Genomic DNA, 16,146 nt, shown 5'->3' on the forward strand with positions numbered 1-16,146 from the left:
GGATGCGGCAACGACGCGCGAGGCCACGCGCCAGCACGGCCAGCCGAGCAGGAGGTAGCGGCGGGCGCAGGGCTGCACGGGCAAGGCGAGCAGCGCCGAGGCGCGGACGCGCGCACGCGGGGCGGCCGGCACGCGGGCTATATCAGCGTGGACGGAACGAGCGGGCTTTGCAGCCCGCTCGTGGCCCGTTTAGGACCGTCCCGTACGATTCAGGCCTGATAGGAAAATATGTCGGTCTGAGCCCAGCAAAAGAGACCGAAAAAAATTTGACCCGGTCCGGTCTTTAACCGGGCCGACCGAGCGAATCAATGGCGCAAGGCCCGTCAACTGTCTAATACATCGAGGCCCCGAGCCCCCGAGCCGAGCAACCCCCCTCCCCTCGTTCCATTCCCCTCTTCGCTCGATTCGGCAGCGCCTCCTCCTCTGTTCTTCTTCTATCCCTAACCCTAGCCCTAAAGCGACGGCGCCATTGCCCGCGGCCTCTCCCTTCACCGACGGCGCCATCTCGTTCGAGTCCAAGATGGAGGAGCACGTGTACATCGGGGAGGCAGCAAGGCCAGCACGCCGTCGGTCCGTCCTTCCCTGGTTCCTCACCGAGCGCCACGAAGAGAAAGAGGTAATCTTTATCTAACCTGTACCATGGGATGTGGACTTACGATTGAGGGAGGCTGCTGCGGATGGTACATGCCTGGGAATTGTGCATGAGAGGATTGAGCTGTAGTATTGGAAGATGCATTCCCATGATTTGGCATATAGGCATCAGGTGTTGCTTGACCTGATAAGTTGTAATACGGGAGGCACTGCAAAGTTGGGATCTCTCTATTCTGAATCCAGATATCAGATGTCTCTACCTGTAAAGGATACCCAAAATATTAAATCAAGTAGGCCATGTATGAAATTTTGTGAGTGAACTCCCTAAATACAAGTAGAATTATGTACCCATATAAAATTCAGACTAAATGTGAACTCCCTAAATACAAGTAGAATTATGTACTCCAGGAGTATGTAACAAGCAGAAAATAATTATGTACTCCAGGAGTATCTAACAAGCTGAAAATAATTTTAATCAATATAAATTTCAGACTCCACATCCATGATTTGTACCTGTTTGATGTGCTGTTTTTTTGTAGATAATGGTCAGGAGATAATTATGTTTATTTGCACTAGTACTAGATGATTTTCTATGCTACAAAAAGAAGAAGCTGAAGTATTTGCACTTGATTGATGTACTAACTGCAGATATTATGTGCTGTTTTTTGTGGATAATGGTGAAGGAGAAGGGGAATGAGAAGGGAAAGGGTGCTGGTAAGGAGAATGCGAAGGCGAAGGCAAAGGAGAAGGGCGTGAATTACCTAATTAGGCAAGATTCGGCGCTGCCTCCGCCGGTTCCGAGGAAGAAGAGGAAGCCTAAGGTGCAGATTAGGAAGGCGAAAGACTTTCCCAATGCCCCAACGGGAGAGTTGATTTGTAGGTTAAAAAAACACCCTCCACCTCCTCCGCGTCTCCCCGACCGTACCAGTGCCGGCGTGCGTGCCGCGGAAGCCGTTGCCTCTGGCTCTGCAACCTGCTCCGAGCTGCCTCATGCATCTACTATTGTAAGATTGCTTTACTTGATGCTTGATGTAGCCATATTTCCATATAACCATATAGGTGTTGTTTGCTTATTTGTGTGCTCATGTGTGTTAGGTGGGAGATGACGAGGAGAAGGAGAAGGAGGACGACGAGGACGTGGACATGGATGAGGACAAGGACAAGGACGATGAGGTATGAGGAGCAAAATTTGTTTATAGTCCCGCCACAACCGAGTGCTGATATGTCGGATGATGATACATCAGAAGGGTATAAGGAATCAGCTGATGAACTAGAAGGTGACACTATGTCCGAGGAATCATTTGTGCATGCTGTCTCTAGTGAGGAGGAGGCAAGAGAAAGGAAAAAGAAAAAGAACAAGAGGCTAAGAGCCAATGCTCCTGTTAGGATGTCATCGGATGTTTGGGCCCATTTTCACAAGGTCAAAGAGCCATCGACGGAGCATCCCAGAGAGATTGTGTTGAAGGCTGTTTGTAATTATTGTCCCAAAAAGAAGTATGCGTATACGCAAGGTGGCAGCACCTCAACTATTGGAAGGCATATTTCAAAATGTGAAGGTTTAAGGGACAAGATGGCTCGGAATGCCATCCAAACAACTCTTGAACTGCGCAAAATCAATGGTCCAACAAGTGGTCCAACAATGCACCCCTCTATTGAGTACAACCAAGGCATCGTCAAGGAGCTTATTGCTAAGATGATATGTGTGCAAGAGTATTCATTTAGAATAGTTGAACATGAGTGGTTCAACATTCTAATGAAGTGCATGAATCCAAATTATAAACCCATTGGAAGGAAGGCAATATGAGCCGAGTGCATGAGGGTTTAAAAGAACGAAAAAGAGGTGCTTAAATCTCTCCTAAAGGGTGTGAGCTCCATATGTCTAACTACAGATTTGTGGACAAGCAACCAAACCTTATCTTACATGTGTGTGGTTGCACACTATATAGATGGGAATTGGAACTTACAAACCCATGTGCTTGCTTTCATAGAGTTGGATCCTTCTCACTCTGGAAATGTCATTGCGGATGCTCTCTATGCGGTTGTGACAGAATGGAATATTGAGACCAAAATTATGTCCATCACACTTGACAACGCTTCAAACAATGATGGTGCGGTTGAAGCTTTGAAGGCCAAGTTCTTGTTTCAGAGAGGTATGATTCTATCATGTTTTTTGCTCACATGCTTGCTGTGTTTATGCTCATATGCTTGCTGTTTTTTCTCACATGCTTGTTGTTTTTGCTCACATGCTTGCTATTTTTGCTCATATGCTTGCTGTATATGCTAATATAGAAGCTATTTATGCTCATATGCTTGATGTTTTTGCTCACATGCTTGCTGCTTTTGCTCATATGCTTGTTGCTATGCTCATATAGAAGCTCTTTGTGCTCATATGTTTGATGTTTGTGCTCATATGCTTGCTGTTTTTCCTCACATGCTTGCTATTTTTGCTCATATAAAAATGGTCTTTTGTAGGTAAGGACTTCGAAGGACAATATTTTCATATCCGTTGTTGTGCACATATCCTCAACTTGGTCGTGCAAGATGGGACAACGATCTTAGATAATTTGATAAACAACTTGAGAGAGACGGTGAAGTACTTCAAGAGGTCACCTTCTCATCTCCATGCTTTTGTTGCCACTTGCAAAAGCTTGGGTGTCAAAGTTGGTAATCATTTACACCTGGATTGTAAAATAAGGTGGAGTTCAACCTTTAAGATGATTAGCACTACCCGTGGATATAAGGAAGCCTTGACCTCTCATGCTAGTTCGAATGCCAACTATGCTTGGGCACCGACAAACGCAGAGTGGGACATGTATGACCTTATCTCTCCATTACTTGAGAGTTTGGCTGAGGTGACAAAAGCATTTTCAGGAAGTTTATATCCCACCTCGAACATCTTCTACCCATACATTGTTGGCGTCAAGCTTGCAATCGAACATGCAATGGCTAGTGATAGTGACCACTACAAGGAAATGGGTGAAGCAATGTTGGAGAAGTTTGACAAATACTGGGAAGAAAAGAACAATGCAATGGTGATCGCAACCATCTTTGATCCACGGTAAATGCTTGCTGTTTTTACTCCAATGGCTGCTGTTTTTACTCATATGCTTGTTGTTTTCACTCGTATACTTTCTAATTCACTCCAATGCTATCATCTTTGATCCTAGGTACAAGATGGGTTACATAGAGTGGTCCTTTGGAGAACTATATGGAGAAGGAAGTACGATGTAACATCCCAAATTTCTAAATTTTGGAATGTTATAATAAATAGATAGATTGATTGATTGTTTGATCGTTGTGTGATTGATTGCGTGAAATTGAGTGAAATTCGAAACCTTTTTGAAAGTTAAATGAGAGGAAATAAAAGGACTTTCCAAAACTTTCATTTTGCATTCGTGATCTCCGTGAATTCAAATTATTTTCACCACGAAACCCTGGAGAGAAGATGACATGACTTCTTCCATTTATTTAAATGACAAGGGGTGTTGAAAATATTTGAATTTCATTTGAAAATATTTTCAATTATGAAACTTTATGCAACTCAATGATTTTCACGAGAGAAGATAAAATGACTTCTTCAAAGATATGAAATATGAGTTGGGAGTTTAAAAGGACCAAAATTTAAAATCCTTTTGAAATTATTTTCAATTTGGAGTTATTTGGGTTTTATTCAAATTATTTTTCTCCAAAAACAAAATACATGGAAAATAGGGTAACATGATTCTCTAGAATAGAAAATTGGAGAGAAATAAATTTGAATTCATTTTGGCATTTTAAAATGTTTTTAGTGGATTTTATTAGAGCAGCAGCACTGTTTGAATTATTTGAATTTTTTTAGAATTTATTTGGCGTTAGTAAAATGTTCATGTCGTAGAAAATATTTTTCTGAAAATTTTGATATATTATATGCCTATATGAATTTTATTTATTTATTTTGTTTTATTTTATTTTCTGTTGTCTGGAAAATCTTAAAAAAAAAGAGAACTCCTGCCGACTGGGCCGGCCCAGCTCTCCCGCCAGGCCCAGCCCAGCGCGCAGCTCGTCCCCGACCCCGAGCGGAGTCCACCGCCCGCACGGCTCGCCGGCGACGCCGTGTCCCCCCCGGCCTCCTCTGCCCACTCGTCCACGCCTCTCCTCCCCCTATAAAGTCACCGCCCCGGGCCCCGTCTCTCTCTCTGCCGCACCGCGCCGCCCTTTCCGCAGATCGCCGCCGCCGCTGCCGCAAGCGAGCCGCCCCGCCGCCTAGTCCGCCGCCCAGCCTCGCTGCTCGCCGCCGCACCGTCGCCCCGCGCAGCCGCCGTCGCCCGCCACCTCGCCGGAGTCGAGCCACCTCGCCGGAGTCCGTTCGTCGCCGGCGCCGGCGCCGGTTTTATTTGGCAAACCGGTAAAACCCGCACAAAACCCGATCCGTTTTTTTTTTCGGTTTTTCATCTTAGGCCGGTTTTTCCTTTTAGTTAGATCTAATTAGAAAACGTTCGCTGGTTAGGTCTTCCCAGCAAACGAATTCGTTATTTTTGTTTCTGTAGCGAACGTTCGTTAGATAGTCTTTTTCTTTTTCTTTTTAATTTTCGGTCAGGGACTCTTTTGTGAATATTTTATTTACAGATTGGCCCCTGTTTTTCAAACGGTCACTACTTTTTACTCGTTTGTCCAAATCCAACGAAAACAACGCTCACGTCTTCGTTATGATCCCCTCTTTCCAGTAATCCAACTCAAACATGTTTTTTGAAAGTTTTAAAATTTGAATTCAACCAGATTTGTATTTGAACTTCGTTTGATCATAACTTGAGTTTCGTAGCTCCGTTTCAGTTGATTCTTTTTGCAAATCGAAGCTCTTGATCCAAACATTCTAATAAGGCCAAATTCACATAATTTTGGTACTGTTAGAAATTGTTTTATGTTTCAAGAGTTATTTGCTTGGTTTTGAAGTTTTCCGAATCGTCTTCTTCGTTCTTTCTGATCTTTTGAGTGATTGCTTATGTGTGGTTACTATTGCTTGCTTACGATAGATTGACCGGAGTGTGACGAGTAGAACTATCAAGAGTTATGAGTGCGAATCATCTTCATCAACATTGCAGGCAAGTTCACACTTTGATCATACCTCTTTCATACCCAGTTTTTATTGCATTAGATCAAACCTCCAACATTACATGATTAGGATCTAATTAAATTGTGGGAGGGGAAGTAGTTGAGGTAGTACCTATTACCTATTTATTATCAAACCCTTGGGAGTTACTATTACGTTGTGCTTATATTCCCATGCTATGCTCGTAGACGTGGATTGGGTTTTGAGAGTATTCATGACAGATGTGAGATTGTTAATTAATGGTTTACTTAAGGTGGCAACTTAAACACACATCTGGGTGGATTGAGGCACCTGGGTATTCCAGGATTGCCTGTCTAGGCACCTGGGTAGACTAGGATTGCCTTTTTTTTATGGACCGCCACCCAGGCTCAAAGGGATCATGAGATTTTTCATACTAGAAACTTCCGTGTGCAGCCACAAGCTATTATGGGCTCTAGCATAGTTGATTAAGTCGTGCGAACTCTTACAGGGTAGACTAGCAGATGTAGGGGAAAGTAGGTGTAATGGTCTATCCATCGTAAGGTGCTAGCACTTCTGAAAGACTATATATCGGTCATCCGTTTCTCAAACACCATGTAGTGCGAGAAATCCAACGGAGGGGATCGAGTCTTGTGGGGAAAAGTGCGCAAACCTCTGCAGAGTGTATAAACTAATCATGATTAGCCGTGTCCCTGATTATGGACGTCTTGAGTATCTAGTACCTGGATTATCATGTGAATCTCATCACGTTACTTTAAATGAATATTGTTGGGTTTTAAATGATGATGCTTAATTGGGATTGAGAATGCTGTCAACCATTCTCAATGTTTAACAACCACCATGATAGTTAAATAAAATTTATTTCTTTGCAGTAGGGAAAAATTGGCTTTACGCAAAACTATAACCATAGAGCTTTTCCACCAGCCAAATATGCATGTAGTGATAGCCTTTATTCATCATTCTCTATGGTGTGAATTTGCCAGTACATTCAATGTACTGACCCTTTGTGGCTGCAACGTCTCATGTTGCAGGATTTCTTATGATGAGTAAGTGATACGTTAGGGTTACGATTTCTACACTCAACTTTGCCGTTGGTGTTGATGGGAATCCACAACCTTGTTACTTCTGCTATTTTGGATTGAGGTAATAGTATTTACGTTACTTTTACATGTGATTTACCTCTGTTATAAATCCTCGAGTACCGTGTGTGTCAGCATACCGATCTAGGGATGACACTTAAGCATAGAGATTTGACCGTCTGAGGTCGGTTCACTACAAGATGGTATCAGAGCACATGTTGACTATAGTACGTGACCCTAGAAACTGGCAAGCCCATAGCAAAGATTTTTCTCTACAACTTTCCCTTTCAAAAATACCTTTTACCTCTCTTCTCTTCTGAGCTTATTCAAAAATTCCCTTTAGTGAGACCATACCCCTTTCCCCTTTTGACCACTCGAGGATTCGACTGATGAGACCACTCCAAGAAGTACAAGATATCGGACAACTATGACCACTTCGGAGTGAAGAGTATTTTTCGTGCATCTGAATAATGGAAACTACAACGGTTGAAGACCGAAGACAAGTAGAATTTGAAGGCTCTGAAGAATTCCCAGATTTGTATGACCTAGGAAGGCTACCCTTATGGAACTTGGCAGACTATGGAAGTTGTCAATACCCGAGATCAAGGTGTATCGGAGAAAGACTGAACCAAGGAGCATGAGAACTCGAAGTTTTGTCAAAGAAAACCCTAAGGCAGGAGATATCAACTATGGAATGATAGCTCATGGGAATGACAAGAGCAGAAACACGGTTATCCGTGATGTCATCGTCCGCTGATGCTATTGTCACCGTGCTGAGTTAAGGATGCATGTCTTCAGAATGGAATTGATGGAAGAAGGCTGATGGAGCACCTATTACTAAGATGAAGTTTTAACCTTAGCCGGTGTATCACCAGGATCTGGAGTAGTACATCAAGAAGTTTAAGGTGAAGCTCCATGAAGCCGTATTAGACAAGGAAGCATTTCGTGAAGAACTCAGGAACCAAAAGCTGAAAGTAGCCAAGCTGGAGGAGCAAAACCTCGAGATACCGGAGATTCGACAGGAACTGAAGGACAGTAGGACCATGGTTCATGCGAAGGATGTTGAAACCAGAAGTTTGGAACGCAACTCCAGAAATATTAAAGGACGTCATGATAGACCTTGCGCCAACAGAGATGATCTGGCAAAAGAACTTGAGAAGGACAAGCATGATCGGAAGAAGCCGTTGGAGGCATGAACAAGACTTGAAGAGTTTGATGACTTTGAAGATTTATTAACCTTTAGAAGACCCAACCCCTGTTATCTACCTATGTTAGATGCGACGTTTGTGAGCTGTCATTTGTTTGATGTTTTTTCCCGACAGCCACAAATAAAATCTGCCTTTTCAAAACTTTTTTGTTTGTATTGTGTGCATCCCTCTATCTCTCTTATCTCACCCCAAACCCATGGACCCAATAGAGGATGAATGAAGATGAGCTTATATTTTCTGGACCGATAAGTCAATTGGAGACGGACCGATTGCTTCAGAACAAGGAGGATCGCATGGAGAATAACCCTATAGTTGGAAACAATATGACCCAACATGCTCTTCAGTGCTTTGAAAGAGGTGCTGCTACTTGGTGGAGAATGTACCAAACCATCAATGGATGGCAAGGAGTAACCACTTGGAAAGAATTTAAGTTGACTTTGCCAAAGTCTCGGTTTGTGTCCCAGAAGTTGAAGCCTTATGGAAATGGATATGAAGAAACCTTGTGCATGCAAGATTTGTGGAGAAATAGGACACACCCGTAAAGAACACAAGGATGAATACCCTAATTGTGAAGGAAGTCACCCAGTTGAAGAATGCCCAATTAGGCAGATTACTTGTTTCTTGTGTGAAGGGACTACCCACTATCCTGCTCAGTGTCACATTTACCCCATGGTACAACGAACCATCCAGCAGAAGAAAGAAGAAATGAAAGGAGCCCTCATGGAAATTTTAGAAGAAGCTGTGATGGAGGACACACCTAAAGAAGACCCGAGTAAACCCTAGTCTTGCTATTCATGTGGAGAAGAAGGACACATCTCCCAAAATTGTCTAAATGGAGATCTAGTAGAATTCCCGACAGAGGAAGTAGAATATGACCCAAAGGAAATAGAAGCCCTGATTGGAATGGAGAAGTCCAGGAAGAGAAACCGATTGGAGCCCAGGAGGGACCTGAGTCATATCACCTGTTACAGGTGCAAGGAGTCAGGGCACTACCTCAACAGTTGCCCAAAAAGGAAACCTCGAGACTTGTCAGAAGTAATATGTTTTAGTTGTAATGGAGCAGGGCACTTTGCCAGAGAATGCCCCAAGGAGAAGGAAACTTGTGCTAGATAGTTGAGTTTGCAACAAAAGAAATGGAGTAGTAGAAGTGAGAACATTTTCTTTTATATTGAGGTGTTGAGTTGAGACATGTAATGGAGGAGCGAGAGATGGTAATCATTTGGGAATGAATAAAGTTAGCATCGTTGGTACTGATATGGATTTTATGAGTTGTTGCTCTATGAAGAAGGATTTTGACCATTTTTGAGGATATGAGAAATATGTTCTATGAATGATTTGTGCATTTTAAGGGTGGTAGTACCCTGTAAGAACCCTTGACTCTTGGAAAAGATAAGGATACTCCACTGAGTGGATTTCGGACAAAATGAATACGAGTTTTGTCTCGATATGTGTGATACCCCAAGAGTATGTGGGATGAAGTTGGAGACCGTCAGTTGTTTGGACGAAATGTGATCAAGGAGTCAGAAGAGAATGTTAAGTTGATTCGAGATAGACTGAAGGTTGCTCAGTCCAGGCAGAAGAGTTATGCAGACTCAAAAACTCAAGGAGGTAGTCTATGAAATTGGAGACAGAGCATGTCTTCGTGTGCCCCCTCTGCGAGGAGTTAAATGAATTGGAGTTAAGGGAAAGTTAGCCTCGAGATTTGTAGGACCATACCAAGTTTTGGAGCGTACGGGAGAAGTGGCCAACAAGTTGGAGTCACCCGAAGGACTGTCAGGAGTTCATGATGTGTTTCACATTTCCCAGTTGAAGAAGTGCCATGCAGAGATGGCCAATATTCCCCTGTAAGAACGCTTGACCCTGAAAAGGAAAATGATGTTCCACGAAGTGGAATATGGACTTCATAAGTATAAGTTTTTATCTCGGTATGAGGGATATCCCACGAGGATGAAGAGATAAATTACTATTGGATATAAAGGAGGTATGATGTCGGAAATATGGATCAATGGAAACTCCATGATGAGTCTTAGTAAACATGTCCTAGTTTGGTGCCAATAGAAGGAAGGAAGACAGTAAAATTGGATGGATTTAAGAATACTAGGAAGTTGGAAGTTGGAACAATGATTAGTTACCCGATGATAAGTTCAAGGACTACAAGTGATGAGATGGGCCATAACCCACAGGCCCCAGGACCTGCCAAGAATGCAAGCACATCCTTGCTGAAGGAAGAACCCTGGAGGAAGATACGACGTTTATCGGTAGACAATTTTATAGGAGTAACGCAAAACCTGAGAGTTGTGAAGGAACGATAGATGTTTGTTTGGCTTGCAGAATCTATGGATTTATCCGAACTTGGTTCGTCGACAAGAGAAATTCTGCAATACTTGTGAGGATGACCGAGTGTTAGAATGCGAGATTCGCTAAACCGTATACAAGGTAATGATTTGTGTGCGGGATGGATTGATCACCATACCAACTTACTCTTATTATTCGCCTTGCTATGTGGGATGGTAAATCTGAGTGACTTACCTATAGTAAAGAGACGACGATCAAAACCCTGTCTAAACTTAGAATGGTATAAGTATTTTTCCCTTGTACACGGCAGTTGTTGCCAACCGTAGGTTATACGGCGAGGTTCAACCCAGACCCATTTCCTGCAGGAGAAACCATAAATTGTTGACCACCATGAGATATCGATAGTTGTTTAGTTTTGGCGCCAGACCCGTCAGCTAAGAAGACCCAATCTCGGAATAACCTTACCAAGAGGAAAGGACAGAAGAATTGAGGAAAAGGTTATGCCACTACTTGAAGTGCCTAGAGAAGGAATTATCCTTACGATCTGAAAAGACCGACACTGTCAAGAATAAGGGTGGAGTATATGAGTTTTGATGGAACCGTAACCATGCTTCTAAGGGTGGTAGCCCCCCAGACCCCTTGTGATGATCGATGGATTTTGAGAAGACCCCAAACCTAACCTATTTCTTTCTAGCCTCTCTGAATCTCGAGGACGAGATTCATTTTAAGGGTGGTAGGTTTGTAACATCCCAAAATTCTAAATTTTGGAATGTTATAATAAATAGATAGATAGATTGATTGTTTGATCGTTGTGTGATTGATTGCGTGAAATTGAGTGAAATTCGAAACCTTTTTAAAAGTTAAATGAGAGGGAATAAAAGGACTTTCCCAAACATTCATTTTGCATTCGTGATCTCCATGAATTCAAATTATTTTCACCACGAAACCCTGGAGAGAAGATGACATGACTTCTTCCATTTATTTAAATGACAAGGGGTGTTGAAAATATTTGAATTTCATTTGAAAATATTTTCAATTATGAAACTTTATGCAACTCAATGATTTTCACGAGAGAAGATAAAATGACTTCTTCAAACATATGAAATATGAGTTGGGAGTTTAAAAGGACCAAAATTTAAAATCCTTTTGAAATTATTTTCAATTTGGAGTTATTTGGGTTTTATTCAAATTATTTTTCTCCAAAAAAAAAATACATGGAAAATAGGGTAACATGATTCTCTAGAATAGAAAATTGGAGAGAAATAAATTTGAATTCATTTTGGTATTTTAAAATGTTTTTAGTGGATTTTATTAGAGCAGGAGCACTGTTTGAATTATTTGATTTTTTTTAGAATTTATTTGGCGTTAGTAAAATGTTCATGTCGTAGAAAATGTTTTTTTGAAAATTTTGATGTATTATATGCCTATATAATTTATTTATTTATTTTGTTTTATTTTATTTTCTGTTGTCTGGAAAATATTAAAAAAAGAGAACTCCCGCCGACTGGGCCGGCCCAGCTCTCCCGCCAGGCCCAGCCCAGCGCGCAGCTCGTCCCCGACCCCGAGCGGAGTCCGCCGCCCGCACGGCTCGCCGGCGACGCCGTGTCCGCCCCGGCCTCCTCTGCCCCCTCGTCCACGCCTCTCCTCCTCCTATAAAGTTGCCGCCCCGGGCCCCGTCTCTCTCTCTGCCGCGCCGCGCCGCCCTTCCCGCGGATCGCCACCGTCGCCGCCTGCTCCAGCTGCCGCCGCCGCAAGCGAGCCGTCCCGCCGCCTAGTCCGCCGCCCCGCCTCGCTGCTCGCCGCCGCACCGTCGCCCCGCGTCGCCCCGCGCAGCCGCCGTCGCCCGCCACCTCGCCGGAGTCACGCCGCCTCGCCGGAGTCCGTTCGTCACCGGCGCCGGTTTTATTAGGCAAACCGGTAAAACCTGCACAAAACTTGATCTGGTTTTTTTTCGGTTTTTCATCTTAGGCCGGTTTTTCCTTTTAGTTAGATCTAATTAGAAAACGTTCGCTGGTTAGGTCTTCACAGCGAACGAATTCGTTATTTTTGTTTCTGTAGCGAGCGTTCGTTAGGTAGTCTTTTTCTTTTTCTTTTTAATTTTCGGTCAGGGACTCGTTTGTGAATATTTTATTTACAGATTGGCCCCTGCTTTTCGAATGGTCACTACTTTTTACTCGTTTGTCCAAATCAAACGAAACCAACGCTCGCGTCTTCGTTATGATCCCCTCTTTCCAGTAATCTACTCAAACATGTTTATGAAAGTCTTAAAATTTGAATTCAATCAGATTTGTATTTGAACTTCGTTTGATCGTAACTTGAGTTTCGTAGCTCCGTTTCAGTTGATTCTTTTTGCAAATCAAAGCTCTTGACCTAAACATTCTAATAAGGCCAAATTCACATAATTTTGGTACTGTTAGAAATTGTTTTATATTTCAAGAGTTATTTGCTTGGTTTTGAAGTTTTCCGAATCGTCTTCTTCGTTCTTTCTGATCTTTTGAGTGATTGCTTATGTGTGGTTACTATTGCTTGCTTACGATAGATTGACCGGAGTGTGACGAGTAGAACTATCAAGAGTTATGAGTGCGAATCATCTTCATCAACATTGCAGGCAAGTTCACACTTTGATCATACCTCTTTCATACCTAGTTTTTATTGCATTAGATCGAACCTCCAACATTGCATGATTAGGATCTAATTAAATTGTGGGATGGGAAGTAGTTGAGGTAGTACCTATTACCTGCTTATTATCAAACCCTTGGGAGTTACTATTACGTTGTGCTTACATTGCCATGCTATGCTCGTAGACGTGGATTGGGTTTTGGGAGTATTCATGACAGATGTGAGATTGTTAATTAATGGTTTACTTAAGGTGGCAACTTAAACACACATCTGGGTGGATTGAGGCACCTGGGTATTCCAAGATTGCCTGTCTAGGCACCTGGGTAGACCAGGAATGCCTGTTTTTTTTATGGACCTTCACCCAGGCTCAAAGGGATCATGAGATTTTTCATACTAGAAACTTCCGTGTGCAGCCACAAGCTATTATGGGCTCTAGCATAGTTGATTAAGTCGTGCGTACTCTTACAGGGTAGACTAGCAGATGTAGGGGAAAGTAGGTGTAATGGTCTATCCATCGTAAGGTGCTAGCGCTTCTGAAAGACTATGTATCGGTCATCCGTTTCTCAAACACCATGTAGTGCGAGAAATCCAACGGGGGCGATCGAGTCTTGTGGGGAAAGTGCGCAAACCTCTGCAGAGTGTATAAACTAATCATGATTAGCCGTGTCCCCGGTTATGGACATCTTGTGTATCGAGTACCTGGATTATCATGTGAATCTCATCACGTTACTTTAAATGAATATTGTTGGGTTTTAAATGATGATGCTTAATTGGGATTGAGAATGCTGTCAACCATTCTCAATGTTTAACAACCACCATGATAGTTAAATAAAATTTATTTCTTTGCAGTAGGGAAAAATTGGCTTTACGCAAAACTATAACCATAGAGCTTTTCCACCAGCCAAATATGCATGTAGTGATAGCCTTTATTCATCATTCTCTATGGTGTGAATTTGCCAGTACATTCAATGTACTGACCCTTTGTGGCTGCAACGTCTCATGTTGCAGGATTTCTTACGACGAGTAAGTGATACGTTAGGGTTACGATTTCTACACTCAACTTTGCCGTTGGTGTTGATGGGAATCCACAACCTTGTTACTTCCGCTATTTTGGATTGAGGTAATAGTATTTACGTTACTTTTACATGTGATTTACCTCTGTTATAAATCCTCGAGTACTGTGTGTGTCAGCATACCGATCCAGGGATGACACTTAAGCACAGAGACTTGACCGTCTGAGGTCGGGTCGCTACATACGAGGTTTAGGACTGAGATCAAAATCATGGAGAAAGAGTTGGCGGCCTTGTATGAAAAATGTGTTGCTCAATATAAGCGAGCTGGAAATGGAGAAATTTCATCTTCCTCTACAAACATTCCTAGTATCCCGGTTCAAGCTGGGTACGAGTCCTTCTTATTGTCCCGTTCAACAAGAATATCAAAGAGTGAGTTGAGGAACTACTTAGAGGATGAGGTTGCCCCTCACAACAAGGCTCTTGATCTTCTTGGTTGGTGGAAAGACAATGCTCCTAGGTACCCAATTATGGACAAGATAGCCAGGAGGTTCCTTACTATCCCAGCTACCTCGGTGTCTTTGGAATCTACCTTCAGCACGACCGGAAGGATTTTAGGTATGTCAACTCGTACTACTGAACTTTGGATATAAACTTGTCAACTTCTCATCCTCAAACTAGTTTGTCAACTTGTGTCGTATTAGATGACTATAGGAGTTCTTTAAAACCGGTTATGGTGGAGGCATTAGTTTGTGGTGCAAGTTATATCAAGGGTGCTCATGTTGACTTGAATCTGGTGGTATGTTTGCCATCTTTTCCTTACCTTTCTTTCTTTCTTTTTTGTTCTTGTTGTATGTGATGTGAGTGAGCATTTGTCTAACTTCCACACTTGTAGCCGAGGGATGAGAATGAAGAGGATGATGTTGAGAACATCAAGTTACCCAAGTTACCCATTGTGGTAGAGGAGATCAACGATTGGTAACTATTCTTCCTACATGTTTCACTTGTCATACGATACCAAATATTATTTATGTGAATGTTGGTTGTCTTACTTGCAGACGTTCATCATGTCGATGTTGATCTTGCTATTTTGGAGATGAATGTCAAAGTGATCTTTCTCACGTGAAGGCTACTTTTGCATTTCTGTTATGTTGGAACCTTTCAAGTCATGAACTATGAATTGTCACTGCTAGCTTGGAGATGAACCTCTCATTTGTGTTATGTTCAACTTGTCAATTGACATGGACTTGGAATTGTCATTGCAAGTTTGTAATCGTGTCCTTCAATGATGATAAGACCTTATGTTTGTGGATGTGATATTTGTTCTTAACCTGATTTGTGCCATCTTTTCTGTCAAAATCAGTTTGTGGATGTCCAAAAAACAAAGGAAATGCTGTCCAAATTTAGTTATTCTTGCTGTCCAAATTTGTCTAGTGCTTGCTCTCCAAATTAGTTGTTTGTGGCTATGATATTTCTGCTGTTTCGGTCCAAACTTATCTGAAAACTGTAGTGATCAATGTTTGTGCATGTGATTTTTGTGATATTGTTCCTCTCAAAATCAATTGTTTTGATGTCCAAAATTCAAATAAAATGCTGACCAAATTTAGTTATGCCACACAAGTCATTGGACAGAAACAAAGCACTCATAGGAGCAACTTAGTATGACTGTATGACATAGCTAATTTGGACAGCCTAAACTGTGGCAAAAAAGATCAACATGGCACTCCCAGGATAAGCCACGGTCTAAATAGTGGCCAAAAAGCTGAATAGATTAGCTACAGGGCAGCTACAGTCTAAACAATGACACTACAGGGAAGCTACAGTCTACAAATGACACAGTAGCCTAAACAGTGGCCAGCAGAGCACTCCCAGCCATTGGTCCCATTCGGTCCATTCGGGCTGACCGAGCTTTTGATGCTTCGGGCCGGTCCTAGAAAACAGGCCCGCTGGCCACCTCGGTGCAGTCCGGACCGGACCGGCCGCGGCCGGCCCAAAGGCTGGCTCGATCAAAGCTCGGACCGGACCGGACCACGCCCACCCTGATGGCTGTAGGGGTCTGGGGGCACGAGCGAGGCATGATAGGGCACGTGCTTGCGCGTACGACGAGGCGCAGAGGTAGGGAGAGTTCGACGGATGGCTATTACAGGGCGATAGCGGAGCTCGGAGGCGGCTAGCGTTAGCTCCAGCTCGAATCTTGAGCTCGTACAGAAAGGAGAAGGGTGCGGGTGCTCACAGAGGAGCTCGGGGAGGGGGTCGGGGGAGTCGGGGAGGCACCGGGG

At 42.9% G+C, this 16,146-nt stretch overlaps 1 protein-coding gene across 1 annotated transcript; it reads left to right on the plus strand.

Moving 5' to 3' along the window:
- Positions 1 to 1,771: 1,771 nt before the first annotated feature.
- Positions 1,772 to 14,849, plus strand: LOC147964218 (zinc finger BED domain-containing protein RICESLEEPER 2-like). The gene is made up of 6 exons (XM_087529880.1): positions 1,772 to 2,741; positions 3,064 to 3,649; positions 3,759 to 3,818; positions 14,118 to 14,485; positions 14,572 to 14,666; positions 14,763 to 14,849. The coding sequence occupies exons 1-6, from the start codon at positions 2,513 to 2,515 to the stop codon at positions 14,847 to 14,849; spliced, it is 1,425 nt and encodes a 474-aa protein (XP_087386006.1). The 5' UTR covers positions 1,772 to 2,512.
- Positions 14,850 to 16,146: the final 1,297 nt, after the last annotated feature.

This window comes from Triticum urartu, chromosome 6A (genome assembly GCF_056163025.1).
Source record: "Triticum urartu cultivar PI428250 chromosome 6A, HENAU_Tu73, whole genome shotgun sequence".
NCBI lineage: Eukaryota > Viridiplantae > Streptophyta > Magnoliopsida > Poales > Poaceae > Triticum > Triticum urartu.

Coding starts and splice junctions, on each gene's coding strand:
- LOC147964218 (XM_087529880.1), top strand. CDS start 2,513: ATGTGTGTGGTTGCACACTATATAGATGGGAATTGGAACTTACAAACC. Junction 3,650..3,758: donor GCAACCATCTTTGATCCACG/GTAAATGCTTGC, acceptor CTTTGATCCTAG/GTACAAGATGGGTTACATAG. Junction 3,819..14,117: donor TATGGAGAAGGAAGTACGAT/GTAACATCCCAA, acceptor GCTACATACGAG/GTTTAGGACTGAGATCAAAA.